General features: G+C 40.0%; 3 protein-coding genes across 10 annotated transcripts in view; 2 read left to right on the plus strand and 1 right to left on the minus strand.

The window, feature by feature from the left end:
- Positions 1 to 5,387, minus strand: part of crot (carnitine O-octanoyltransferase) — a 45,939-nt gene extending 40,552 nt beyond the window's left edge. Inside the window, exons 1-2 of one of the 3 annotated variants that reach the window (XM_052016412.1) lie at positions 5,346 to 5,387; positions 1,144 to 1,435 (exon numbers count right to left, since the gene is read on the minus strand). The gene's annotated coding sequence lies outside the window, so the exon portion shown is untranslated. Of the gene's footprint in view, positions 1 to 1,068; positions 1,545 to 5,345 lie in introns of those variants that run through there. The other 2 variants (XM_052016414.1, XM_052016413.1) reach the window with 2 other exon arrangements.
- LOC127570541 (uncharacterized) lies at positions 121 to 2,793 on the plus strand. The gene is made up of 3 exons (XM_052016195.1): positions 121 to 213; positions 688 to 839; positions 2,436 to 2,793. Exons 1-3 carry the CDS (start codon positions 166 to 168, stop codon positions 2,791 to 2,793), a joined length of 558 nt encoding a protein of 185 aa, XP_051872155.1. The 5' UTR covers positions 121 to 165.
- On the plus strand, positions 2,671 to 25,779 carry olah (oleoyl-ACP hydrolase). Of its 6 annotated transcripts, none has more exons than XM_052016420.1 (8): positions 2,671 to 2,717; positions 6,140 to 6,243; positions 8,299 to 8,430; positions 10,777 to 10,915; positions 18,588 to 18,687; positions 21,889 to 22,058; positions 23,177 to 23,259; positions 23,927 to 25,779. In XM_052016420.1, exons 3-8 carry the CDS (start codon positions 8,301 to 8,303, stop codon positions 24,067 to 24,069), a joined length of 765 nt encoding a protein of 254 aa, XP_051872380.1. In that variant the 5' UTR covers positions 2,671 to 2,717; positions 6,140 to 6,243; positions 8,299 to 8,300; the 3' UTR covers positions 24,070 to 25,779. The 6 variants fall into 6 exon arrangements, with proteins under 6 accessions (XP_051872380.1, XP_051872378.1, XP_051872381.1 ...); XM_052016421.1 differs by having other exon boundaries at positions 2,702 to 2,717; positions 6,140 to 6,230; XM_052016418.1 differs by lacking the exon at positions 6,140 to 6,243 and having other exon boundaries at positions 2,677 to 2,717.
- The last annotated feature ends 1,842 nt before the right edge of the window (positions 25,780 to 27,621 follow it).

A 27,621-nucleotide genomic window follows, 5' to 3' on the forward strand; every position in this document is an offset into this window, starting at 1 on the left:
AAGACCCTGTGAAATGGCAGGATTGTTACGGACTCGGTGAATGTCCCTTTAAGATAGAGTAGTAGTAGCGTGTGTGTGTGGCGTGCTTATGTCAACAGAATATAAAGGACATAATGATGTTGGAGAGAGCGAGAGCGACCAGCCTGCTAGTTTCTCTATTGATGGATGAGAAACAATGACTGTGTCTGTCACTGCAATCCACATATGGAAATTGTAAGTAATTCGGTGGAGTTCACTTTGTTGCTGACCTGTAGAAGGAAACAGGTATTTGTGTGGATGACCATGAGTCAGATGCTTTTCGGGGTGAGGAAGTCACTACCGAGTAAACACTGAGGTGTCGTTTGGGTTCCATCATGGAACATTTGGATTTCGTATTTACTCTCTCTATGTTCTCTACATCTACGTCTTATCTTCAGACAATGGTGGTTGTTGAAGAAGCCTTTGCTCATGTTTCACCTTATGGCTTACTGAACTGAACTTTAAGAACCATTCCTGGACTTGGAGTTTGGGACTTTGCCACACACACACACACACACACACACACACGAAGAGTTTAGTTTTTGGGGTTAATGTTCAAGGTTTAACATTTTTACTTTTGTTTTTCTTATTATCATTAGTGATTAATAAAATAGTTTTTAACACTGAATCAAGACTCATTGTGTTTCTTTTGTTGCTGGTTCGTAACAGGATGAACATGAGAAGGAGTATATACACTGGAAGAAAAATAAAGCAAAGGAGTTGAAATCACCAAGGATGAGAAGCCGCTCAATGTCGAGGCTGAAGGAAGAGAGCAAAGAAGAAATCTCGCTAAGAAAAGTGGAGAGACACTTTGGTGGACGGTAAATAACAAGGGGTTTAAATGAGGCGCGTTGGGTATATGGAGGCGATGTGCTTGAATGAGAAGAGAACAAAGTCAAACCAAGATTTAATTCTCCCCCCCCCCCTCCCCCACATAATTTGCAGCTAGGCAAACTATAACTAGATTACACGCATCTGTTTACATCCAGGATTTCTCATCTACATGTGGAATATTAATTAAAAATGCAAACAAACAGAAATATATTTTACCAAGTCTGTCAGCACAAGGCAGGATTAATATCCCCAGTAATCGATATTGTCCGAGTCTTTTCGTCAGTAACTTACTCTATGGTTCCCTGTCCAGATTTCTGAAGGAAATGACGATAAACAGTTGGTTCCTCTCGTTTCCACACCCCGCGACTTGCTTCGAGCAGAACGGCCGTAGTTTCGGTATCAGTCTCTTTCGTCTCTCCTCTCTGGCTGGGACCACAAACCTTCCGCTGCACCAGTCCCCTGGCACTTAGCCCGCTCTTCCGCCCGTTGCTTCCCTCACTCCGCCCAGCTCTCCCCTTTGCTCTTTCCTTTGGCTCCGCCCTACACGTACGACCATCTGGCGCCGACTGCGAGTCACCAGTAACTAGGGGGAAGCAAACGTTATGGACAAATCGAGAGATTGCAGCAAATTCAAGGACTCCAGACTGTTCATGTGCCTTTTTCCTCAGATTTGACGAAATTAATCATACAAGGGCAAGACCTGAAAGTGAGATCAACTTCAATAGCTGTTTTATGGGCCGCACACACACAATGAGCTGAATGGTTTCCTTTCTGTTCCATAATTTTCCTTGATTGATTTTCCTTATTTTTCCCCACCAAAGTACATCACTCCACCCCGCCACTCTTCCTCAAATTCTGAGGAAGGGTCCCTGACCCGAAGCATTAACTGGTTTCTCTTTCCACAGATGTTGCTTGACAGGCTGAGTTCTTGCAGTACTTCTGTTTTTGTTTCAGGTTCCAGGATCCCCAATTGTATTTATTTTCCATTGTTTTATATGACACCATATTTCTCTTAATTAAACTTATTTTGCCATGTATCTCCCCGTTTTGTCTTTCTAAAGTTTGTTGTTGTCCTATATTATACTCTGGCCACTTATGGTTCCAGGCTTCTGGTCCCCGGCTTCATAGCAAATCACATTCTTTGCCCATCCCACATAATTTGCAGCTAAGGAATTTTTTTAAACAGAAGGATACACAATAGCCAATTTATTCACAGTAAACTCCAATAGTTTGGAAAGCCCTCTACTATTTGGCAGTACTTTCCACATGGCCAACTCCTGCCTGCAAGTAGACTAACTTTCTTCTTGGCCACATAAATCCGGAGTGGAAGCAAGTCAGCCTTGATCCCCAGGGACTGGCTTAAGAAGAGAACTGCAAACTTTGATTATACGTCAAAACTTTTGAAGTTTAACCGTCTTTGAAGATGCCATTAGGTTCATACCATTGAGAGCATCCAAAATAAAGAGGACGATTTATTTTGTGTGTGCTTTCTATAACAAAAAAATATAACAAAAACTTTTTCCTCTAATTACTTGGCTTCCCTCGGGTTTCCGTTTGATTGGATAATTCCTTGCTTTTTGCAGAGTCTCCCGATCGACCTATCTGTCGTCTCGACGCCGCGCAGACGCGTCAGTTTCCGTGTTGTGCAGCGGTCTGAGTGTCCCAAGCAGGGCGAACCAGGACAGTGAGAACAACCAGGACAGTGAGAACAACCAGGACAGTGAGAACAACCAGGACAGTGAGAACAACCAGGACAGTGAGAACAACCAGGACAGTGAGAACAACCAGGACAGTGAGAACAACCAGGACAGTGAGAACAACCAGGACAGTGAGAACAACCAGGACAGTGAGAACAACCAGCTCAGGTCAGCTATCCTCAATCTTGTGTTTGGTTCGGTTTTAAAGATCGATTCTTGGATTATTTCCAGGCTTATTGTTTAATCGACTTTCGAGGAGTTGGCACGACGTGACAATGAAAATTTCAAGCCTGTACGGTAGTAAATTCTCGTACTGGTATGTGGTGTGTAGCATAAATGCTGTCGATAATGATGTTTATTAAAATTGTCCCAAAAATGAGTAAATGTAAGATGGTGTGTTTAAAACAAAAGTACGGCGGATGCTGGAAAATGGAAACAAAAACAGAAAGTACCGGAATCATTCGGTGGATGAATTAGCAAAGAGTGGTAGACGTAACGTTTCAGGTTTATGGGTTTCGACAGAACTGCAAGAAATAGGATCGGATAAAGTTAATGCAGTTGGGTTCCATGTACGAATATCGGAAAAAGTGTTTGATAACGTTTCACAATGTGTTGTGAATAAGATTCAAGGCCATGGGAAACACGAAATAGCAAGTGGAATGGATACAACATTGGCCAAGGGACAGAATGCAGAAATTGGTGGTGAATTGATTTTCAGACAGGAGGGAAGTGGATTGTGGCATTACCCACAGGTCAGTATTAGTACCTTCATCTCACAGCAGAACGGTCTGAGGGTCCTCTGCCTCTTCCCAGAACAGAGGCCCAACCAGTTCCCTTAAAGCAACACACCGAATTACCTGGTTGAACTTGTCCTCACATTGAACAACTTCTCCTTCAACTCCACTCTCTCCAGATCAAAGATGTAGCTATTAGAACTTTCAATGGGTCCAAGCTGCAACTGTCTTTTTGGGGGATATGTGGAAATGTCCTTCAGTCCTGCTCAGACCCCTTCCTCAATTCTTTTTCTGGTACATAGATGACTGTATTGGTGCAGCTTCCCACACTTGTACTGAATTTGGAAAATGTCATTACATTTGTTACCAGTTTTCACCTTGCTCTCACCTTCACATGGTCCTTTTCATTTTTTAAATCTCTCTCTCCCCATCTCGGGATAGGTTAATAACAAACATCCATCACAAGTCCAGACTCCCAGAGCTATCTTGACTATATGGCTTTCAGTAATGACTCCATTCTGTTCTCCCAGTTCTTCTGTCACCATTGTGTCTGCACTGATGACAAGACTTTTGAGATGCCTTGATGTCTGAGATGCCTTCCTTCTTCCTGAACTGTGGCTTCCCCTTTACATAATAGGCACTTGGCTGTATCCCATCTATTTCCTGCAACAGTTTTCAGCCCCTGTTCCCTGACAGAACAAGGGTAGAGTTCTCTTGGTCTTCACTTTCCACCCCACCACCTTCTGCCTTCAATGAATTATCCCATTGCAATTTCCACTGACTTCAATAACATTCCACCACTGGTCACATCTTCCCCTCCTTTACACTTTCAGCATTCCAATGGGTTTGTTCCCTACACAACTCTCTGGTCTGCTTTTTCATCTCTATTACTGCTCTCCTCCTTGCAGCACTTTTCCATGAACCACAAAAAATTCAACACCTGTCCTCTTACCTCTTCCCACCATCCAGGGACACAAACAGTTCTTTTAAATGACTTTTTCCCCCCCACTATTCTGGTGTACTGCATACGGTCTTCACAATGTGGTCTCCTGTGTTGGAGAAACCAAACGCTGACTGAATGACCACTTGTGGAGCACCTGCATTCAGTGCACGGAGGTAACCTAGAGCTTTCTGTTGCCTTCCACTTTAATTCTCCATCCCACTTCCACTCTGACCAATTTCTCTACAGCCTCCTGAACTAATATAACAAGGCCCAAGGTAAGCCTGAGGAATAGAACCTCACCTTCTGTCTGGGCGGCCTTGCAGACTCCATTAAAATCAATAATTATGGATGATGCACTTTGTTTGTAGCAGAACTGATTCGCCATCTGTAATATGAACTCAGGTTCTCTCTCTCCGCTAACACCACCTACTTTGGATGTTCCTTGTCCCTAACTTTACATGTACCCAACTACCTGCCTAACGTGTGGCAGAGTTTGCAGATCCAAAATAGGACCCTTCAGCCACTTTAGAACCCAGAGAATTGCAGTGGTAGCAAGTCGTCCTTGACCTGAGGGACAGCATAGGAGGTTTGCAAAGGAGATGGCAGATGAATGAGCTGTGCAAAAACATGAAAGAGTTTATTGAGTATTGATCAACTAATATGTGAATAGTTAAATGATAAATCTGGACATTATTCAAAATATGCCAGGTTGGTAATACCATAGGAATTAGATCAGGAGAATTAAAATTGATTAGGAAAATTGTATCAAATAATCCACCAGGTAAGATAACTGAAGGTTGCCTATTAGATGTATGTTATGAGTGAGAAGACAGATTTGAAGGCTCTCAAAAGCAAGGACTCTGAACACAGTCTGGCAGGAAAGGATTTTCTTTACAAGGGAAAAGCATGGGAAAACAGTAACAGGAATAACACACACAATCAGTTTATAGCAAGCATGGGAAAAATCACACCAGGGATAAACTACACACACAATGAACTAGGTACATACAATCAAGGAAAAGCAATACAATACCCACCACCCCTTGACTCAGTGCAGGCACAGCTCTATACTACTAGGGACACTAACTAAAACACTCCCAACCTTTAAACAGTGCACACCTCACCAATGATTTCTCCAGTGCTGTTCCACAGTACTCAGCCTAGAGTGAAGCAGGGCAAAGAGAAAGAGCCAAGCACATGAGGCGCCCTTTATAGTGCTGGAGGGCTGGGGGGTCCAGCCCAGGTAATTTACAGGGGGCCAATGGTCAGGTGTGCGTTGATGAGTGGGGTGGAGCCAGACCTTGATTTGCAGTGGTGTGTCTTCCGACTAGGTAGTGGGCAGTGCTGTCACGTGACAGCCACAACACTCCACAATACAATGTATTAAATTCACATGCTTATAACTGTTTAGCCATATTTTCGTAACTTCTTGCTTTGCATCAAACACTTTTTTGTGTCCACTACTAAAGTGTCATTCATCTATGTGCCAAAATATGTCAGTGGCTAAAATGAATATTTGAAAATCATACATTTAAACAGCATCTTATCATGTGCAAGGAAGATTCCAATGCTTATCATGTACAATTAATTATTTTGAAGTCTGAATTCCTTTGACTTCATAGGCAACATGACTGCTTTTCTGATATGGCAAGACACTATTAATGATTAATTTTTTTTGAAGGTGCTTGCTCTGGGAGGAATGTGAGCAGTGATAAGAGAGAAAACTAACATTCTATTATATTTTGATCTACCAACAAGGGATTAAAAAGTAGTTTGAATAATAATTAGCAAAGAGAAATGTGTAGGCAGGTGAGCTACTGCTCATTAAGCAATAAATACCTTGTATTAAGCATGTTGGCCCAAGTAATTTATTCAAGCATGTTTCACCTGTTGTTTTTCTGCACTCTTGATAGATTATATTGTTGGAACCATCATTTGCAGCATAACAAATGCAACGTGTACATCTCCAAGTAAAGTAACTTGCCGTAAAATCGGTTAATGAACGTAAGAATTATGTGTAAGGAATTTCCCTCAGCAACCTTCAGTTACGTGTGAATGGAGATTGTTTTCATCCTGTGGCTTTGAATGGAAATGACTGCACTGTGGTACCAAATTAAATCTTGGCAGCTGCCTGAAAATGAACCAGACTCTTTGCAAATATGGTATCAGATTAATCCTGGAATGGATTTTGACCACATACCTGTACTAAGATGCCTATTTCCACTTCCCTAGCATCACCTGACTTCAATGCTGTTTGACCCATCTGCTACTGAACTTTTCATCCACACCTTTATCACCTCTTGTTGTACCTTCTGTATCTTGAAGTCATGTGAAACTGCTGCCCCATATCCATATTCATACCGAGTCCTGGTTATCCACAATCTCTCTATTTGCGAACGTACATTAATAATGTCTTGATCTTAAACCTCTCACTGGAAAATAGAAAAATAGGAGCAGGAGTAGACTATTTGTATGTTTGAGCCTGCTTGGCCATTCAATACCATCATTGCTGATCGTCTATCTCAATGCACTATTCCTGCTCTCTCTCCATAACCCTTTTGTGTATAGGAATCTATTCTAATGCTCCTCATACGTTGTTAACCCTTTCATCCCCGTGATCATTATCGTAAACTTCCTCTGGACCCCCTCCAACGGCAGCACATCCTTCCTTGGGTGTGTGGTCCAAAACTGCTCACAATGCTCCAAATGTGGTCTGACCAACGCCTTATAAAGCCTCAGCATTACATCCTAGCTTTTATGTTCTAGTCCTCTCAAAATGAATGCTAACATTGCATTTGCCTTCCTTACTATCGACTCAACCTGCAAGTTAACCTTTAGGGAATCCTGTGCTAGGACTCGCAAGTCCCTTTGCACCTCTGATTTCTGAATTCTCTCCCTGTTTAGTAAATAGTGTACACCTTTATTCCTTCTTCCAAAATGCATGACCATACACTTCCCTATACTGTATTCCATCTGCCACTTCTTTGCCCATTCTCCCAACCTGTCCAAGTCCTTCTGCAGACTCCCTGCTTCCTCAACACTTCCTGCCCCTCCACGTATCTTTGTATCATCTGCAAACTTGGCCACAAAGCCCTCAATTCCCTCAACCAGATCATTATCATATAATGTGAAAAGTAGTGGACCCAACACCAACCCCTGCGGAACACCACTAGTCACCGGCAGTCAACCAGAAAAGGCCCCCTTTATTCCCACTCTTTGCCTTCTGCCAGTCAGCCAATCTTCTATCCATGCTCGTACCTTTCCTGTAATACCATGAGCTCCTATCTTGTTTAGCAGCCTCGTGCGGCACCTTGTCAAAGGCTTTAGATCCCTTTGTGCATTGACACTTTTAACTAACATATCATCATACATCCTGATGCAAGGTCTCAACCCAAAATGCTGACAATTGCTTTCCTCCCTCAGATGCTGCACTTTCATGTCATCACCAAACTTCATCCAAATTATTGGTGCCCACTAATCACTATCTGCCACTCTGAAAAAGACCTGTTGATACCTGCTCTGGTTTTCTGTCGACCAGTTTTCTATGTGTTGTTATTACCCTCAGTCTCTTGTGATCTTTAAACTCATTGCTGTGTACTGCACTTTATTGGTGCAATTGGCTGCCTTGCTTTCCCAAGTAACAATAGTGAGTGTTTTTACTGTGAATTGCTAGGAAGCTGAAATATGCTGCATAAACGCAAATCTGTTCCATTTCATATTCTTGAATTCCATTTCACTACCCAGAACTGCTTATTTGTCTCCAGTTGGTTGCTTTCGCTACCTGTGGAGACTTTACCCAAGGCTCTTCAGCATTGCTAAGAGTTATACATTTGCTGTGATATCTGATTAGTTTTCTTCAGTTTATGGTTGCCCCCTCCCTTTCCCTTTTCTTTTTCTCAACGTTTCCATCAGCTGTCACATTTGGCTGGTCTTGGGATCTTGGATTTGAACTTGAATATCAAAAGTAAAATGAACAATGTTGCAAATTTATTGCACAAAGTACCTGAACATGTAAATTTGCATATGTTCTGTGAGGTGATCTTTATTTTAAAAATTGTGCATTATATTACAGAAATGGATAAATTAGTGAACTGTCTGTATAGAAAACCTGAAGCTCTCTTCAGACTTATCTGCTTTCCCTGGGCTGGAGGTGGATCCATACATTATGCCCAGTGGGGAAAACTCTTTAATAATTCTATAGAAGGTAACACTGGATGGATCTTTTGAAATATCTATGCTGATAAAGATGCAAAAAAATGCTTAATACTGCATGGTACCTCGTAGTCTTGCATGTCACTTATCATGTTCACGGCCCTTTTTTATTTGTCCCATCTCTCTCTTTTCCCTTCCATGTTAAATTCTTAGTGCTATCTGATGTACAGTCCTTGGGCATAATCAGTTCAATTGTGGATTTCTCCATATTATGCTGCAAATATTCCCCTGTTTTAAACTGATATATGTGAAATGAAAAACTGTGATATTTCAGTCATTGTCATAATGTTGTCTGGTCACCTTTATTGATTCAAGAGAAAATTTGCTAATTCATGATGTGTTTAATTTCCCCAGTTTATAAATGTTAGTTGATACGCTGGATTATGTTCTAAATTAGAATGTATGTTAACAATTTTAACACCAATGAGGAGAATAATGGGTTGTTAAGCAATTCCTGTAAGTGCAAAGACTGCATCTGCCATGTATTTGCCCTTTCACAAATTCAATGCAAAAGGAAACCCATTGCTGCTCATTTTCTCATCTTCACAACTAATCAGGCTGATTGGTCTTCCTCATCCATATCTTAAATTATTTACCAAAGAAGGTTCTATGGTTTCCCTCTTTATGAGGGCAACCTGATTCCTAAAATGGTGAAGGTTTTTTTACCTGTACTAAATTGAGAAGTCTGCTCTACTCATTGATCCTCATATATAAGAAATCCCTGTTGTCATCACTAAATTTACCTGTTGCCTGCTTATTATGTATCCCTTTGTGTGTCTGGATCCAATTTAGTTTTAAGTGATATTTCAGCTTTGCTTTCTTCATGAACTTATCTGTTGCAAGCCTCTAGGTGAGTTGCTGCGTACCATACTCGAAAGACAAAAAACAAATTGTGAAAGGTGGAAAAATAAATTTACAAAATATTTCACATTCTTATAATGATGACCCACAAAATCTAAATTCAGACCAAGGATTTAAAATTAAATATTACTCAGGCAAATGTTGCTTCCATTAAAAACTATCTTACATTAAGATTGCAAAACTCTTCAGAAGCAACTGTTAAGTACTTTGGCACACTTTCAATTTCCGACAGTAGGACAAATTCCATTTGGCATTCGCTACGGGTGTCAGTACAAAACATGCTGACCTATAAACATTTAACCAAAGGAATTATTTTTTATTTGTTCCTCCCAGTTTGCATCTACTATTTTTGCCTTTCTAGTTGGTAAGAATGCGCTTCTACATATTCATGTGTATTAAAATAGAAGACATGAAGTGGTGACAGTTGCTGTATTTTCAGCAGTTCAATCTTACAGTTAAATTTATAATTTTCTTTGTGCATTTGAAGGCAGTGACTCATGCTAGAGTAGGAGCAATCCTGTGCATTTAGGACAGTTTGAAGTCAGGGCTGCTACACTGTAGGGTTTTCACATAATTACTCTTAGTTTGTTGGTCCCAGTGGTGCTCTGATACCACCCTGTAAGTATTGTTCGTCTATTTGAACATAAAGTCTTGAAGCTGAGCTCAAATCTGTCCTTAATCAGTACTCATAGACTGATACTTCTGACCTTGGGACATTTGCTAGTAGTAAGAAACTTGAACTTAGGCAGTTTTTTCTACTCTTCTTAGTACAAGAGGAAACTTGATACAGTTGTAGTGTACCTATTCCTTTCCTGTGTGGAATGTGTTAATTAAGAGGTAGATCAGAATCCAATTTAGAAATGTAACTACAAAAGCAAAACATTGCAGATGCTGGAAATTTGAAATTCAAACAGAGCTTTGTCAGTACTCCAAGGTCATTGAAACTGCCAATCTTAAGCAAGAAACTTAAAGCAGCTCCTTTAATAATTAATCATTAAACATTGGAGTTTACAAGATCACAATGACAAGAAAACCAAATCTGTTGCAACATGACTTAAAGAAAATGGCAAGTGATAATTAAAAAAAAGCTAGATGCTAGACATCTGAAATAGAAGTAGAAAATGCTGTAAATGCTTGGCAGGTCAGGCAGTGTCTGTGGTAATAGAAACAAAGTTAGTGTTTCAGATTGAAGACCCTGTCAGTTCTGATGAAGGATCTTTCACCTGAAATATTTCCATAGCAACAGTGATAGACTATTTGTCCTGGGATTTTCTGCCATTATATCCTCCTCCAATTCAGCTGATAAGGTGGCAAGAATATCAGTGCTGAAACCCACTGTTGTGTCCTTGTCTTAGCTCCTATTTTTCTTCCACTAGCCCTATCAATACAAAGTTTGCTAATTTTATTGTACATTGCATTATCCTTCATCGTGTAATATTTTGGAATTTAACTCCAGGAATAATGCTTTCAATTTCAGTTTACTCTATACGCCTTCCTGGAAGAGAAACTCGTTCTAAGGAACCTTTTGTGCAGAACCTTCAGCAAGTCATTGATGAAATTGCCAACATTTTACTGCCTAGTCTTAAAGAGAAGCCCTTTGCATTTTTTGGTCACAGGTATGAAAGATAATAAATCAGTTGTGGCTATAACTTGGCTATAAATGAGAATGCTGTTTCCATCATTGTTTTTTCATTGTTAAATGGCTTAAAAAAGCAATTTTAAAATGTTAGTGTCTGTTGATTAGACTTCAGTCATTGCGGTATCAGCTTTAGTCATTGATAAATGCAACTGGCATTGTTTAACTTGAAAATTATTTCTTGATTAATAGGTCCACAGCAAATCAGCCTTAAGTCATTTTCTTTTCTAGCTAACTCACCCTAACATGGCAAAAAAAAGGCAGCAAAAAATGAACAGTTTTAGAACAAAAGTAAGGCAAAAGTGATTAGAAGTATAGATGAGCAGGAGGAACTGAGCAGAAAGAAGATGGGGAGAAGAATATGGTGGGAGGTGGATGAGGTAGGATGGGGGAGGGGGAGAAAAAAGAAAAGGTGAGGTGGAAAGAGGAAACTGGGGAAGAAATAAAGCACTTAAAAAAGAGGGGTGGAAATGTTCAGAAGTTACACTGGTGTGATTATTTCTTAAAGCTTGCTTTGATGTGTTGTAGAAAGGGAGGTCAGAGAATGTCAGGCATCTTCTCAGCTCAGTGTCGTACCTTATAGCAGAGGGTGCTTTAGCAAATTACATTGATCTGAAGGCAAAGGTCTGCAGAGGCTGGAAATCTGAAACAAAAACAGACTGCTGGAAATTCTCAGCAGGCCAGGCAACAAGTCATTTTCCTAAGCTAACTTGCCATAAACATGCAAAAGTGACATCAAATAACTTATTTAGTTTTAGTCTCTAAAAGAAAATTGTGGTAGATAGAGGAGATGGTGAAAGGTATTGATGAATAAGAGGAACCAAGTAGGAGGCTGATGGGAGAATTAATTTTGTGGGAGATGGTTGAGGGCGCTATGGGGGGTGGAAGGAACTGAAGAAGATGGAGAGAGAAGCAGGTTAATGACTACTTATCAGAACCAGTCAGTTTTGATACAAGCTGGAAAGGCTGGTCATTGGAAATTACTGAATTTGGTGTTGTCCTGAGGGCTATGATGTGTTAAGCAGTAAGATGAGATGCTGATACTTGATCTTGCATTGGATTTCATTAGAACATTATAGGAAGCCAAAGAAGAGAGGTAAGAGTGGGAGTGAGATGGAGAATTAAAGTGACAAACAGCTGTAAGTTTGGAGTCACTTTGCAGACTGAATGGAGGTGTTCTGCACAGCAGCCACACAATCTGCATCTGGTTTCTTCATTGTAGAGAAAACCATGTTGTGAACATTAACTGCAGAACACCAAATTGGAAGAGTGCAATTGAATCACTGCTTCACTTGGAAGGAGTGTTTGGGTCCCTGGATGCTGGGAGGGGAAGAGGTAAAAGGGCAGATGATGCATCTCCTACAGTTGCATGGGAAGGTGTGATGAGAAGGGGAGTGGATGTTGCTGGAGATGGAAGAGTGATCCAGGGAGAATGATCACTTCAGAGCTTTCCGCAAAAAGCCAGAAAGCAGCACCAATGTATAAGAAAAAGAGGTGAGGGAGGGGGACTGGGTAGGACTGACAGAGGCAGCTAAGGTTGTCTTACATAGAACAATAAGAACCTGCATTGTAGCATTAACCTACAACAATAATGAGTATAGTTAAACATCAACACTTCTTTTAATGGATTTTACCATGTGGAACTTGACGGTGATTTTCAATGCATTTTGAAAAGGAAATTTACGCTATATGATGAATACTTAAATATAGAGCCCTTTCCTTCCATATTTCCTTGGAGAAAACAATTACATCATTTGCACTGGCAAAAGACATGTCAGCAATCTGGATGATCCATCATGGAAGGGGATGTTAGTGGGTGTCCATGTGCTCAAGTCACTGAAAGCTAACAGGCAAGTACAGCAGACGATTAGGAAGGCAGATGGTATGTTGGCCTTCATTGCAAGAGGATCTGAGTACAGAGTCACTACAGTTATATAGGGCCCTGTTGAGTCCGCACCTGGAGTTTTGTACCCTTTGTTAAGGAAGGATATACTTGCCATCCAGAGAGTTCAGCAAAAATTGACCAGGTTGGTTCCTGGTATGGTGGATCTGTTATATGAGGAGATACTGAGTCAGTTAGGCCTCTATTCTTTAGAGGTGACCTCTTTTGAGATGTACAAAATTATTAGAGGGCTGTGAAGAGGAGTCTAGAACTAGGATCCACAGTAGGGCATTTAGAAATGAGGAGAAATGTCTTAACTTGGATTGGCAAATCTTTAGAATTCTCTACCCCTGAGATTTGTGGAGGCTTGGCCTTTGATTTCATTCAACACTGAAAGTGATACATTTCTGGGCATTAAAGGAATGCAGTGATATATGGTGAGGGCAGGAGAATGATGCTGAGCAAGATCAGCCATGATGTAACTGAATGGTGGCCCAGTGTCATGTTCCACCTCCGATGTCTGATGTACTTGTGTTCTTTGTTCCCTGGGGTAGTTTTAGTGAGCAGGAAATGAAACATTTCATGATAGCAGTAATGTTCATTGTCACTGGTTTCTTTCCAGAACAAAAAAATGAAAATTTTGTCATTGCAGACATATCAGTTGTCAATTCCCCAATGTGCACATGGAGTACAGACTTCCTGATGTGACAGATAACTCCAGGGTGGCTTGGAGAGATATGCAAGCTTCCAGATGTAAGAGCTTTCAGTTTTATAATATCATCCCAGTGAGGATAACTCTACATAGTTAGGGCAGTCCAATAAAAATATTGGTGAAGACAAATCTCCTGTGATGTATCCAGGTGCATGTGGTTTAGTCCATTAATTTATGCCCATTGATAGTGATAGGTGTGGCCAAAACATTCATAGCTAATTGAATTTTAACCATCATATTGCAACTTGAGAACTACAAATTAAATTGCCCCTAATATATGTTGGCTACAACTATAATCATACCTTTAACTATTTTAATTGAGCCGTCCATCTGCCTTTGGATATATTACTGTACCGCACAACATTGGCATCTTACTTGAGAAAGTAGAAAATTGCCTGAGTTTACTCTGCCTACATAAAGTAGGACAATTCCAGTCTGGATTGAAGAGGTCATGTAGAGTCCTTTTAGACAGCAATCACCTATAACTGCTGTTGTAAGTAAGTTTTTCATTGCACTTGTATATACGTGTACTTGTGCATATGACAATAAACTTGACTTTGACTTTATAACTTGCTGACCGATGCTCAGTTTGGATTCTGCCAGGATGACCTTGCTCTTAACACCATTATTGCCTTGTTCCAAATGTAGACAAAAGAAATAAATTCCAGAGGTGTGGTGAGAATAACCATCCTTGATGTCAAGTCTGAATTTCATGAAGTGTGAGATCAATGAGCAGCAAAATTGAAGACACTGGGAAATGTGGGAAAACTGAGTCATAGAGACATGCAGTATAGAAACGGGCCCTTTGGCCCACCCAGTCCATGCCAACCATCTAGCATCTATTTACGCTAAACCTACATAATCGCATTTTATTCTCCTTGCATTCCCATCAACTCCCACCCTTCCTCCCCCCCCACCCAAGATTCTGCCTCTCATCTACACACCAGGAGCAATTTACAGAGGTCATTTAGCCTACCAACCAACATTTCATTAAGATGTCAAGAGGAAACTCACGAGGTCACAGGGAGAATGTGTCGCAGTAGCTCTACTAACTGTGCCATTGTGCTGCCTTCTCTGGCTGAGATCATACCTAGTACGAAGGAAAATGGTTGTGGTTCTTGCAGGTCAATCATTCTAAAACATTGCTGCAGGAGTTCCTCATGCATTGTCCTAAGTCCAAATATGTTCAGCTGCTTCATCACAATGTTAGAAGTACTGATGATTATTCTACTGTGTTCAGTTCTGTTTTCAGCTTCACAGATAGTGAAGCAGCCTGTGTCTGTATGTAGCAAAACATGGACAATAGTTCAAGCTTAAGCTGATAAGTAAAAGTCATGCTACCCTAGTGACGGACGACATTTTCAACAAGAAAGACATTAACCACCTTCCCTTAATATTCAACAGTTTTGCTATCATTGTATCTCCTCCCATCAATTGGAATGCACTGCCTCTGGGTATGGTGGGAGCAGACACTCTCACATTAAAGAAGTATTTTGGTGAGCACTTGAATTGCTAAGGCATAAAAGACTGCAGAGCAATTGCTGGTGAATGGGTTTAGTGTAAATGGGTACATGATGGTCAGCATGGACATGGTTGGACCAAAGAGTAAGTTTCTATGCTGTATGACACTGAATTGTGGACCAGAAATTTAACTGCATCAGTTTCGTAAACAAAGACTACGAGAGCAGGTCAGAAACTACATATTCTGAAGCAAGTGACTTTCCTCATAAACATGAATGGCTTTAAGAATTAAAAGCCGGAATTCTTGGAATACTAGGCCGGATGAGTGCTGTTCCTACAACGCTCAAGAACATTAATGACAAAGCATAAGCATACTATTCACAGACTTTGGTTATGTTGGTATTATTTACAAGATTTACTGCAGCAATTCACCAAGCTGCCTTCAATAGCACCTCTCAAACCCATAACATGTCAAACCCAGGAGGTTAAAGGCAGCATATGTATGGAAAGATCAATATCTCCCATGTTTTACTTGAAAGTAACCCATGAAAGATTTTTTTTTAATTACCATTTTCTCAGTTGTGTCTTGCAAAACTACACCCCAGTATGCCTGAACATTCAATACAAACTTATAATGGTTGCACCAGGAGTAAACAGAATGTATATGTGGGGTGTCCAGAAAATGCTTACACTGTCAAATATGAGTAAATATGTCAATGAGTTATAATATACAAGAAAATAAGAGTAGGAGTAGGCCATCAGGCCCTTGAAGCCTCTTCTGTGCTGTTTCACCACATCCCTCTATTCCTCAATCTATCAAATATTTATCCACCTCCACTTTAAATACTTCTAATGATCCAGGTTCCACCACCCACCAAATACATAGATTTACCACCCTCTGCAAAAAGATATTTCTATGTACCTCAGCTTTAAGTGACTGACCCCTTATCTTATAGTTAAGTCCCCTTGTTTGAAACTCTCCCACTGGTGAAAATACCTCAACAACTGGCCTGTCAAGCCCTCTTAGGATCTTACATCTGACTAAAGTCATCACTCATTCCTCTAAACCTGAAGAAATACAGGTCTAAACTATTTAGTCTCTCTTGGTAGGACTGCCCTCTCATCCCAGGAATTAGCCTGGTAAGTCTCCTTTTTACTTCCTCCAATGTTACTATATCTTATTTTTAAGTAAGGGGACCGAAACTGTATGCAATATTCCAGGTGAGGCCTCACCAACACCTGTATAATTGCAACAAAACTTCCTGACCTGATGCAGGGTCTTGACTTGAACCGTCGACTATCCCTTTGCCTCCATAGATGCTGCTCAACACACTGAGTTCCTCCAGCAGTTTGTTTTTCACCAGATTCCAGCATCTGCGGTCTCTCGTGTTTGCAACAAAACCTCCCAGTTTTTAAACTCCATGCCCTTTGTAATGAAAGCCAAAATGCTATTTGCCTTCTTAGCTATTTCATTCATGCACTAGAACACCTATATCACTCTGGAGCAACGCCCTAAAAATGCTGGAGGAACTCAGTAGGTCAGGCAGCATCTATGGAGGGAACTGAACAGTGGACATTTCAGGTCGAGACCCTTCATCAGGACTGGAAAGAAAGAGGGCAGAAGCCAGAATAAAAGGGTGCGGGAAGGGGGACGAGCACGAGCTGGTGGGTGATGGGTGAATCCAGGTGAGAGGTGAGGGGGGGCAGTGGGAATGTTGGAAGAAGCTGGGAGGTGATAGGTGGAAGAAGCAAAGGGCTGAAGAAGTTGGAACCTGATAGGAGAGGACAGTGGACCATGGAATAAAGGGAAGGAGGTGGGGAATCGGAGGGAGGAAGGTGTGGGTGATGGGCAGGTCATGGGGGGGGGGAGGTGAAAGAGAAGGGTAATGGGGCCAGAGGGATAAGGGAAAACAGAAAGTGGGGTGGGGGGGGGGAAACAGAGGGGAGTGGTTACCAGAAGTTAGAGAAATCGACATTGATGCTGTCAGATTGGAGACTACCAAGATGGAGTATGAGGTGCTGTTCCTCTAATCTGTGTCTAGCCTCAATTTGGCAGTAGAGGAGGCCGTGGGCAGACATGTCAGTGTGGGAATGGGAAGTGGAATTAAAATAGTTGGCCACCAGGCGATCCTGGCCATTGTGGCGGTGGAGTGAAGGTGCTTGACGAAGTGATTCTCCAATATGCGCTGGGTCTCGATGTAGTGGAGGCCGCACCTGATGCAATAAATGACACCAATGGATTCACATCTGAAGTGCTGCCTCACCTGGAAGGACTGTCCAGGGCCCTGAATGGTGGTGAGGGAGCACGTGTAGGGGCAGGTGTAACATTTAGCAGCGTTTTGCAGGGATAAGTGCCTGGAGGGGGAATCGGTGAGGAGAGATGAGAGGACAAGGGAGTCATGGAGAGAGTGATCCCTGTGGAAAGCGGAGAGGGGAGGGGAGGGGAAGATGTGCCTCTTGATGGGATCCTGTTGGAAATAGCGGAAGTTGCAGAGAACTATATGTTGGATGCGGAGGCTCGTGGGGTGGTAGGTGAGGACAAGGGGAGCCCAATCCCTGTTATGGGGGGATGGGGTGAGGACAGATGTGCAGGAAATGGAGGAGATGCGGGTGAGGGCTGCATTGATAGCAGTGGAGGGGAAACCCCGTTTTCTGAAAAACGAGGACATCTCAGATGTCCTGGAATGGAAAGCCTCATCTCCAAGACATGTCTGTCCATGGCCACCTCTACTGCCAAGTTGAGGCTAGACACAGACTAGAGGAACAACACCTCATACTCCATCTTGGTAGTTTCCAACCTGACGGCATCAACATCGATTATTCTAACTTAAGGTAACCACTCCCCTCTGTTTTCCCCCCCATCCCCACCCTTTGTGTACCCTTATCCCTCTAGTCCCATTACCGCTTCTCTTTCCCCTCCCCTCACGACCTGCCCATCACCCACACCTTCCTCCCTCTGGTTCCCCACCTCATTCCCTTTATTCCACGGTCTCCTGTCCTCTCCTATCAGATTCCGTCTTCTTCAGCCCTTTGCCTCTTCCACCTGTCACCTCTCAGCTTCTTCATCATTCCCACTCTCCCCCCCCAACCCGCCCTCCACCCACCTATCTTTCCCCACTCACCTGGATTCAGCTATCACCCACCAGCTTGTGTTCCTTCCCCTTTTATTCTGGCTTCTGCCCTCTTTCTTTCCAGACCTGATGAAGGGTCTTGGCCCAAAACGTCGACTGTTCATTTCCCTCCATAGATGCTACCTGACCTGCTGAGTTCCTCCGGCACTTTTTGTATGTTGCTCCAGATTTCTAGCATTTGCAGTCTTTCTTGTGTCACCTATATCCCTCTGTGCTTAACTCACTTTCACTCTCTCTCCATTTAGATCATCTGCCTTTTGATTTATCTAACTGAAGTGCATGACCTTGCACTTTCCCACACTAAATTCCACTTGCCAATCTTTTGCCCACTCACTCCATCAATGCATTTATAATGGTGAATAACAGCTCAGATACTGGGCACATGGTAGTGTTTCACTGTGTGTATCTTTGATATAAAATCTAGGCGAAAGCTCAGATGACTTAAACCATATATTTTGCTCTACAGTTTTGGGGCATACCTCAGTTATGCTACAGCAGAGTACATTAAGAAAAATCACAGTTTGGAGCCTGTCCACCTTTTTGTATCTGGTGCTTCAGCACCACATGTAAGTAAAACAGTTTTAACCTTTAACATTCCTTTATCAATATGTATACTGTTTATTACATAATTTATAAGTAATCAAGTTTCTGAGATGAGTTGGGTGTAAGAGCAATTTTATCTGTAGAGAAATTGTTGTATGCTGGAATAGGTATCATACATCTTTCTGTAGACCTGAAGCCATAACAAAAATGTAATATGGACAACTATATCAAACACAGTCTCAACTCTTAGTTTAAATGGAAGTCTGCATTTTTAGCAAGGTTATTCCTTAATGGTTCAGATGAAAGGGAGTGCCATAATACAGCCTGCCAAGGATGTGCAATATTTTCATAACCTTGTGGAGCTTACACTTTATTTGCACTCTACAAAATGCCTTACTATGAAGCAGACTGTAGAAATTATGTGCCAGATTAACCTGGCCATTTAATAGACTGGCTGGTTATCATAAGACAATCTTTAGCAGCCATTTTTGTCTTAACTGCATGAACAGCTAAACCATGGCATTTCCACATCTGCTTAATATCCCTGGAAATAAAATCTTGAACATACCTCACTGAGAATAAAACCAAAACCATTCTCAACTACCTCAGTCTGCCTAGTAACAAAAAAAAGTCTTGGACCTCAGTGATCTCAAATTTAATCTCACTGAATGTAGTTGGGAAGTTTTCTCATTCTGTGGCCTTGTTTCTTGCATGTCTTCCAGTTATTAAGCATGTATTCCTAAGTGTTTCCCAAGTCAGAAGAGAAAATGGTTACTGGCTGTCACATTTTAGTGCTTACCCTTTGAAATGGAAGGGTCCAACTTCTGTTATCTCTAGAAGGATCTGCAGTGAAAGGGGCTGCTTGAGTCTTTCTGCTAAATGACAAATGAGTGGGTGTTATGAATGTGCCATCAACCTGATGACAAACCTATCACCTCTGTGAGATCCAGCCTTCTGTTTTCTGCATGCCTCCCCAGCATATTCAATGTGATAGCAGGCTGCTTCGATATGATTCACAAACATGGTGAATTGAGAGAAAACAGGAGTGCTGTAGGTTGAAGCTTAGATTGTCAAAGACAAAAATAGGTTTGTGGTAAAGGTGCATCTGACCCCAGGTCTCATCTGTGGAGAGCTTCTCAGCATGAGTGGGCACTCACACCTTTGTGAACTGCAACTTGGACATCTGTTTGCACATAATGCCTCCAGACTGAATAAGCTGTCTTGAGTGCTTTTTATCTGTATATGAGTCAGAAGGTTGTGGATTCAGAGCACAAAATCCAGGTTGATATTTTGGTGGAATAAAGAGGCAATACTTTACAGACACAGATGCTTTCTTTCTAAGGATACTTTAAAAACAAGATTACACCTGATTTTTGGGTGGATATTTGGAAAAAAAAGTGAACTGTCATGGTCATTATCTATCTCGTCATTATAACATGCAAATGAATTCTTATTTTACAGACATCATACATTACTAAAGCCATTCACTGGCTTTAAAGTGCTTTGGCACATTCTGAGCTCATGGCTGGCTCTAATATTAAAGAAAGTTCTTCTTTGAACCATCAAACTGTTGTCAGTAACCTTTGCAGGTTGAGAATTGTAATGCTTTACAAATACTAGAGCACTTGAGCTGACTTGCAGCTAGCAAGTTGGATCTCCTTCATTTCCACATGTACACAACCAGGAGAAGCAAACACATGATGCATCTGCCCTTCCATCAGCTCATTATCTACCATCTATAAAAGGTATTGTTCTGTCAGCTGATACCAGAATTCTTCTTAGAGTTTATTTCTCCTTATTAATGCTGCTATGATCTGTTTCATCTTGCATACCCAAAGAACTAGAGGAAAAAACAATACACTGTCTAGATGAAGGATCTTGACCTGAAACATCGACTATCCATTTCCCTCCATAGATGCTGCCTGACCTGCTGAGTTCCTCCAGCTTTTTGTATGTTGCTCCAGATACCAGCTTCTGCTGTCTTTTATATCTCTGGAAGAAAAAACAGTTTTGGAATCCTTGTTTTCAAGAAGTGTTCCAAAAGCAAAGTTTTATATCATGACAATGACTGAATAAAGATGGGGCATGACAAAAACACATGACACTGCTCCTGACAGACCTCTGGTTTGCCCCTCGTGTGCTCTTTGTGCCTTTTCTGCATTTTCTCCTCATTATGAGACAATGGTTGGAGCTGAGATAAACCTTCATGTATTCCATCTGCTGGCAAAATTTATATCCTGGCAGTTCCTGAAGGAACAGCATGTGATGTTGGAATCAGCAGTTCACAAGATAATGTACGTGGCCTGTGTGGCCAGATTACAGCCATCTTAAATGGTTGCTTACTTATATGTTGTGTGGACAGCATGCTTTCTGCTTATAGTACCATATTTCATGAGCCAAGCTATAAATGTGATAGTAGCAGTGAAAATAATCCTATAAACCAGGCATGCATGACCAATGCAGGGCAGCTGTCTTTCTTTGGTACTGTAAAGAAGATATTGTAAGTCAACGTCCTTAAATTATGCAAAACGAGAGCATAGTTGGCTTACCAACCTTGTAGAGCTCAGAAACTGCTTGATGTTTCTGCCAATTCCTTTTTTTCTGAGGACCAAAAGATTTTGCTTGTGGCATGTAAGTTTAGTGTATACTCTGTATGCTTGCATTACATTACATTACTTAAATATGCTCATCTCGCCTTTGGTTAACTGAGAAGAGCACAAACACACAGAGACCAAGATTTTATTTCATCGGTTCTTTCAAACTTTTCAGTTTGTATATGAAATGGAAACACGTATTTAGAAGTTTAACATGTGTAATTTATTTTGCCTTGCATGTGGGCCAAGGAATCAGGGGATTATTACACATCGATTCAGCCATCATCTTTGGAAGCCAGCATGGTTGGATGAAAGTCGCCCTGGTGTTTAGAAGAGTCTTAAGTTTTGTGCAATCTCAGTCATGATGTTTGTGAAAACACAAGAAAACAAAACTGTCACTAATTTAGCACTAACATATTACTCACACAGAATAACTGATATGAAGAATTTAAAGCTTGGTGATTAAAGTTGACACTCTAGCACTGATCCCCCATCTTAATGACAATTAGAAATGCGAAACATAAAAATGAATTTACACCGATTTGTCTGGCTTCATTGGGATTTTTTAAAGTAAGTGTTAACTGTTTAAAATGATACTGAATAATTATTTCATCTTTCTCTATAATTTAGTCTGCAGCTCGTTTCCCTGTCCAGAAGAAGTCAGACCTCCCAGATGATGAATTCTTGAAATGGATGACATCCATCGGTGGTACCCCATCTGAAATTCTTATAAATAAAGACATTCTGCAACTGTTTGTTCCAGTTTTAAAAGCAGATCTTAGACTTGTGGAATTGATTAGGTAAAACTGGATAATATATAGTGTGATCAGGAAAACAAAATTGGCATGATGTGCCAAATTTAAATTTTAATGTAAAAGAAGAAAAGCTATAAATATGTGCAAATGATTTTTTGCTATGGTCACATGGATCTACTGTTACAACTATGTTAATTGTCTTGTTTGCAAGAAAGAATACAGTTGGATGAAACTATCTTCGCCTTGATCAGTAACTTTTCAGTAAGTTGTTAGAGCAGCAGGTTTCATTGTAAAAATGCAATTTTAAAACCACAGGATATTACTCTTGTTTCATTTGAGCTGTTGGCCACTGTCGTTGTGCCAGGTCCCCATGTAGCTAAGGAAAGATTCAATGTTAACATATATGAAAAATCAATATCGATTTATAAAACTGTTGAACGGTCTCGTAAGGATGCATTTATAACAAAAACATCTGTTTCCTTTCACAAAATAACATGGGATTATTGCAGATCATATTAAAAGCTATTCTGGTCCTTCACACAAACTCTAGAAAGTAAGCCTCAGTTGATTATCTTGTTAAATTCCATTTCATTTCATATTAAGATTACAGGTATTGGCCTCTATCTTATTTTATCAGTAGGCCCACATGAGGAGAATAATTTATCCTATGGACTACAGAGATGAAGGCTTGTGTCTGTGATTTCCCACTTGGCCCATTTTTTAATTTTATCCCCAAGGAAATATTAAGTTGGGGCTAGGCATTTTTAGAAGGAAAGCTTAACAGCTGACTGGAAGCAAACTATCCTTGTGCACTTTCTGGACGCTATCAGTGAAACCACCATGATTTCATTGCTTGGTGCCTATACCTTATTAGGTATAAAGAAAAACTAAAGAATAGAGTGAATGAGTTTTTGTTTTAGAACAAATTAAAGTGATGACGCTTCTGATGTGCTTTTCTAATACAAGAGAATACTATTATCTGTGCAAATTTGAATCATCCTTGGCTATTTTATTATAATTACCATTTTATACCTCTGCAAAGTAGAATTTAATTACAAACAAAATACATTTAATTACTGAGTTGTTGAACACAGCTTGCCATAAAATGTAGGTTATTGTGTTTATGTGGAGTTGATGACTTTTGAATGATGTTTCTGTTGCAGATATGAAAATCCACAGATGAAGCTCCTCTCCTGTTCTATCAGCAGCTTTGATGGAAAAGAGGATGTACCACATGACCTTGAAGGTGAGACTAATTTTTGTCAGTGTTCCAGGAAATGCATAAATTAACAGTTACATAAAATATTGTTTATTTGCTTCTTGCTTGCATCAAGTTGGGCTGGATTGTCCTGGATCCACCCAGCTGCCCAGATACGCCACCTGTGGTCCCTACCCGCCCATACTTGCTTTTTCCAGATACAGAGGGCTGAATGTGAACTGGACCCACATCCCCACCCCCACCCCCCACCTGGCAGGCATGGGACCACTGCCTGTCGGTCAGCTTAATTCAACCTGTTATTAATATTTATATATTATTTGTAAATCAATCCCTCTCTGGAAAGTTAGAAATAAAGGCCTCTATTTTTATTGGAAGGTTGAGAGGATACAAATGAGACTGAAGAACCATTCGGTCATTAGGTCCACCTCAGTTAAAAACTGAAGGCAAGGGACTAGAGTTCTGTTTGAAATGTTTTAAAAAAAATACTGCTTCCCACCTAACCCAGACCCACTCATTCCAAGAGATTAAAGTGACAGTTTAAAGGTCAAACATGCAGAGGCTACACCAGGTGGAGTTGTATGTTTTCTTCTTGAGAAAAATTTAGGAAAGTGCTTGGCAATTAAATATATTTTGTGCTTGTAATTAAACCTTATTTTGCAGAAGATTAAAATTGTATTTTGTTTAAACCCCACAGCTTGGAAAGATTTAACAATTGGGGAATTTACCATCCATAAGCTTTCTGGAGGCCATTTTTACCTCAAGGAGCCGGATAATGAAAAGTTTTTAATAGACTACATTACCAAGCATTTAGAAACTGCAGAGGTAGACTATCTTTAAAAGCGTTTTAGCTTGGGTGCAGTAATCTCACAACCATTACATTGTCTAAGATTGGACAGCTTTTAATTACAACTTGAATTCCTCATTAATATTATAATTTTTCTTAATTTTTTTAAAACATCTGAAATGCCTCAACATTGCAACAACCAGAGGGTATTTTGAAATATGAAACTGTTATTAAATATTAAACTGACAATGCTTTAACCAAGTGCTTTGTTTTTAACATTGTAAACAGTCTGTATATTTAACATCAAACATCATAAAACGATTGCAGTTCAAATGTTAGCAATTTATGTCGTATAGTAATAGGCTTAACAAAGATTTACTTTTGCCACTTCATGTATCTTGTTCCATGGATAATTAAATATATTCTGTGGTACGATATGAATTTTTATTACTGGCAAAAAAATCCCTCCTTTGCTCTTTTATCACAAACTGAGCTTATCGAGTAAACAGGGCATAATTCTCAGTATGGCAACAATGCTCCCAGATATACCATTATGGATGTTTTGGGGCATAAAGTTTAAGAAAGAAGATTCCATAATATAATTCACAAAATATGTTTGGTGGGAACTGGCAGCTTTGCATTCTGTCTCTATATTGCACCACCTTCATGCAGTTACACTATTGTGCTGCAATTCCACCCTTCAGAAAGTTCAGGGCCAACATGTTTATTTATTCTGTGGTGCTGTTTTGTGCCATGGACTCTTAACCCTCCTTTCACTGCAAGCTTTCATAACATCTTTATTCGTGCTTGCAATTGTTACGAACCAGCAACAAAAGAAACACACTGAGTCATAATTCAGTGTTAACAACTATTTTATTAATCACTACTTATAATAATACGTAAAATAAAAGTAAAAATGTTAGTATGTTAGAATTCAAAAAAAATGTTAAACCTTGAACATTAACCCCAAAAACTAAACTCTTCATGTGTGTGTGTGGCAAAGTCCCAAACTCCAAATTCAGGAATGGTTCTTAAAGTTCAGTTCCGCAAGCCATAAGGTGAACCATGAGCAAAGGCTTCTTCAACAACCACCGTTGTCTGAAGATAAGACGTAGACGTAGAGAAACATAGAGTAATTACAAAGTCCAAATGTTCCACAATGAACCCAAACGACACTTCAGTGTTTACTCGGTAGTGACTTCCTCACCCCGAAAAGCATCCGAATCATGGTCGTCCACACACAAATACATGTTTCCTTCTACAGGTCAGCAACAAAGTGAACTCCACCAGATTACTTCCAATTTCCATACATGGATTTCAGTGGCAGACACAGTTATTGTTTCCCATCCATTGATAGAGAAAACTAGCAGGCTGGTGTCTCTCTCCCTTCTCTCTCTCTCTCTCTCTTCTTCTGACTTCTTCAACAACGTCATTACGTCCTTTATCTTCTATTGATGTAAGCACGCCCCACACACACACGCACACACTATCTTAAAGGCACATTCACTGAGACCGTAACACAATTAAACATCTACATTTTAAATGTAATATGTTTATAAGGTATTAAATACATTATGCCAATGCTGATCTACAACAAAAATAAAGTAACCATACATTTTATATTGAATTGAGATGTTCTTCATATTTCCACAAGCGTCATTTCAGATGTAAATGGACCCTGTTTTTTTAATGTGCATTAATCTAGTTTTAAGCTTTCTGAATTAAATGAATACATAAACAGATAATTTGCATCCGCATTGTATAAGAACCACATCACTAGCACTACAAAAACTATTGACTGACTGATTAGTGGAACATGAATTGTTTTAAATAAGAGGAAAAGCAATTGAAAGCTATGTTAAATACAGGAAATTAAATTAAAGGGTTACATTTAGTCTGGATGTATTGTATTTACATTTTTCCCAGAGTCAACAAACTCAGAAATTAATAATTACAACAAAAGAATCAGCTGAAAAGTGGCATTTAAATAAAGGAGATAGCAGTTCCATTTCCCCCTCTGGTGGATGCAGCACCAGAATGACTGATAGCAAATATAAGTTGGGTTGAATTTTTCAGTTTTAACTGATTAAAAACCAAATAAAATGCACCTAAAGGTCTAATTGGAAAAGTAGATTTTACCTTTTTCATAGATCAAACTTGGTGCTGATATTATTTGCTAAACAGACAGCATTTACTTATTCATTTTGTTTTAAAAGTGCCACACAGAACCTTCAAAACCTGCCTATGAACTACTGGCTGGTCAGTGGTATAGTGGTGGTGATGTGGCAGATGGCAGTAAGTTTAGTAAGTTAATATGATTTTGAATGTGGACATTTTGTTACTATTACTGACTTTAATTTAATTACACCAAACATACTGAAATTTTAGACACAATAATGATTTTGCCAAATGCTGATTTATAAATTGAATAATACCCACATATTGAAAAGCAAAAATTAAAAAGCAAAAAAAAATCAAACGTGACCAATAAGGTGAAAACCAAAAATAGAACTGCAGATGCCAGGAATCTGAAATAAAAGCAGAAAATTCTAGAAACACTCAGCAGGTCAGGCAGCATCTGTGGAAAGAGAAACAGAGTTAACATTTTAGGTTGAAGACCCTTGGGGAGAAGAGAGAATAAAGCTAGCTTTAAATTGCAGAGAAGATAGAGGTTGGATAGGACAAAGGGAATATTTATGATAAGATGAGGCCAGGTTTGCTGTGGGGATGAGTTGTTAAAGGGGGGATTTATAAGGGAGAAGAATTTTTTAACTGCCACAATCAATTTAATGGAGGAGCTCAAATGGTAGTCTTGCAATCAGAGAGCAGAGGCTTTTTATTTAAGACACTGGGGTTAATACTGAGATTTTTCAACAACACATTTTTCTTCTATGTCATTGATCCCAACTTGGGCCATGCTTGCTTGATGTTCCCTGTGCGGAATACTCTGCCCTATTCCCTGATATTGTGTACTCAGTTATTAAGCAACCAAAAATATGCAAGATTCGCATCAGATATTGCAGAAACAGAAATAAATACTTTTCCTGGTTCTCCTGCTCACTGACTGAGCTGGTATGTCCAAGTACCAGTCTAATCTTAATTTAATTCTACATTCCATAAGTTCAGGTGACACAATTTTCAATTTATAAATGAAAAATTAAACAGAAATTAACTAACATAGAAATCAAAGGAAAATCAGGATTGCCAAATGCAAAAGAAAATAAAAGGAACATTTAATTAGTTAACATTTTAACCAAAAATATTTATCCTTCATTGAAATGAATAACAGCAAGAGTATGAAATTATTAGAAATAGAGAGATTTAGGGGGAAAATTTGGAAAGGCAGAACGAGAACATTTAGGATTTAACCAAAGACGTGCTGCATAGGCAGCTGGAGTCAGACCAAAGGGTGAAGGATGAGCCCAACCTTGGATATGGGCAGGATATTAGGAGAACAGATCAAGCATAGGAGTGCTGGAATTTTGGGTCATTTAGATGTGTGAATTAAAACTAATGCGCCTGATATTTAAGTTGCTTTTCATTTTCCTTTTAACTGTATAGTTAAAATAGTATACTAATATGACAAATTCATTGCTCAGACATTA

The sequence above is a fragment of the Pristis pectinata genome, chromosome 5, assembly GCF_009764475.1.
Source record: "Pristis pectinata isolate sPriPec2 chromosome 5, sPriPec2.1.pri, whole genome shotgun sequence".
Lineage (NCBI taxonomy): Eukaryota > Metazoa > Chordata > Chondrichthyes > Rhinopristiformes > Pristidae > Pristis > Pristis pectinata.

What these genes read in the sequence shown, in the direction of transcription:
- LOC127570541 (XM_052016195.1), top strand. Translation starts at nt 166, where the DNA reads ATGAGAAACAATGACTGTGTCTGTCACTGCAATCCACATATGGAAATT. An exon ending in GCAATCCACATATGGAAATT is followed by an intron (nt 214 to 687) that starts GTAAGTAATTCG and finishes GGTTCGTAACAG; the next exon opens with GATGAACATGAGAAGGAGTA. An exon ending in GAGAGACACTTTGGTGGACG is followed by an intron (nt 840 to 2,435) that starts GTAAATAACAAG and finishes TGCTTTTTGCAG; the next exon opens with AGTCTCCCGATCGACCTATC.
- olah (XM_052016417.1), top strand. Translation starts at nt 2,825, where the DNA reads ATGAAAATTTCAAGCCTGTACG. An exon ending in GAAAATTTCAAGCCTGTACG is followed by an intron (nt 2,847 to 8,298) that starts GTAGTAAATTCT and finishes ATTATATTACAG; the next exon opens with AAATGGATAAATTAGTGAAC. An exon ending in TGTACCACATGACCTTGAAG is followed by an intron (nt 23,260 to 23,926) that starts GTGAGACTAATT and finishes TAAACCCCACAG; the next exon opens with CTTGGAAAGATTTAACAATT.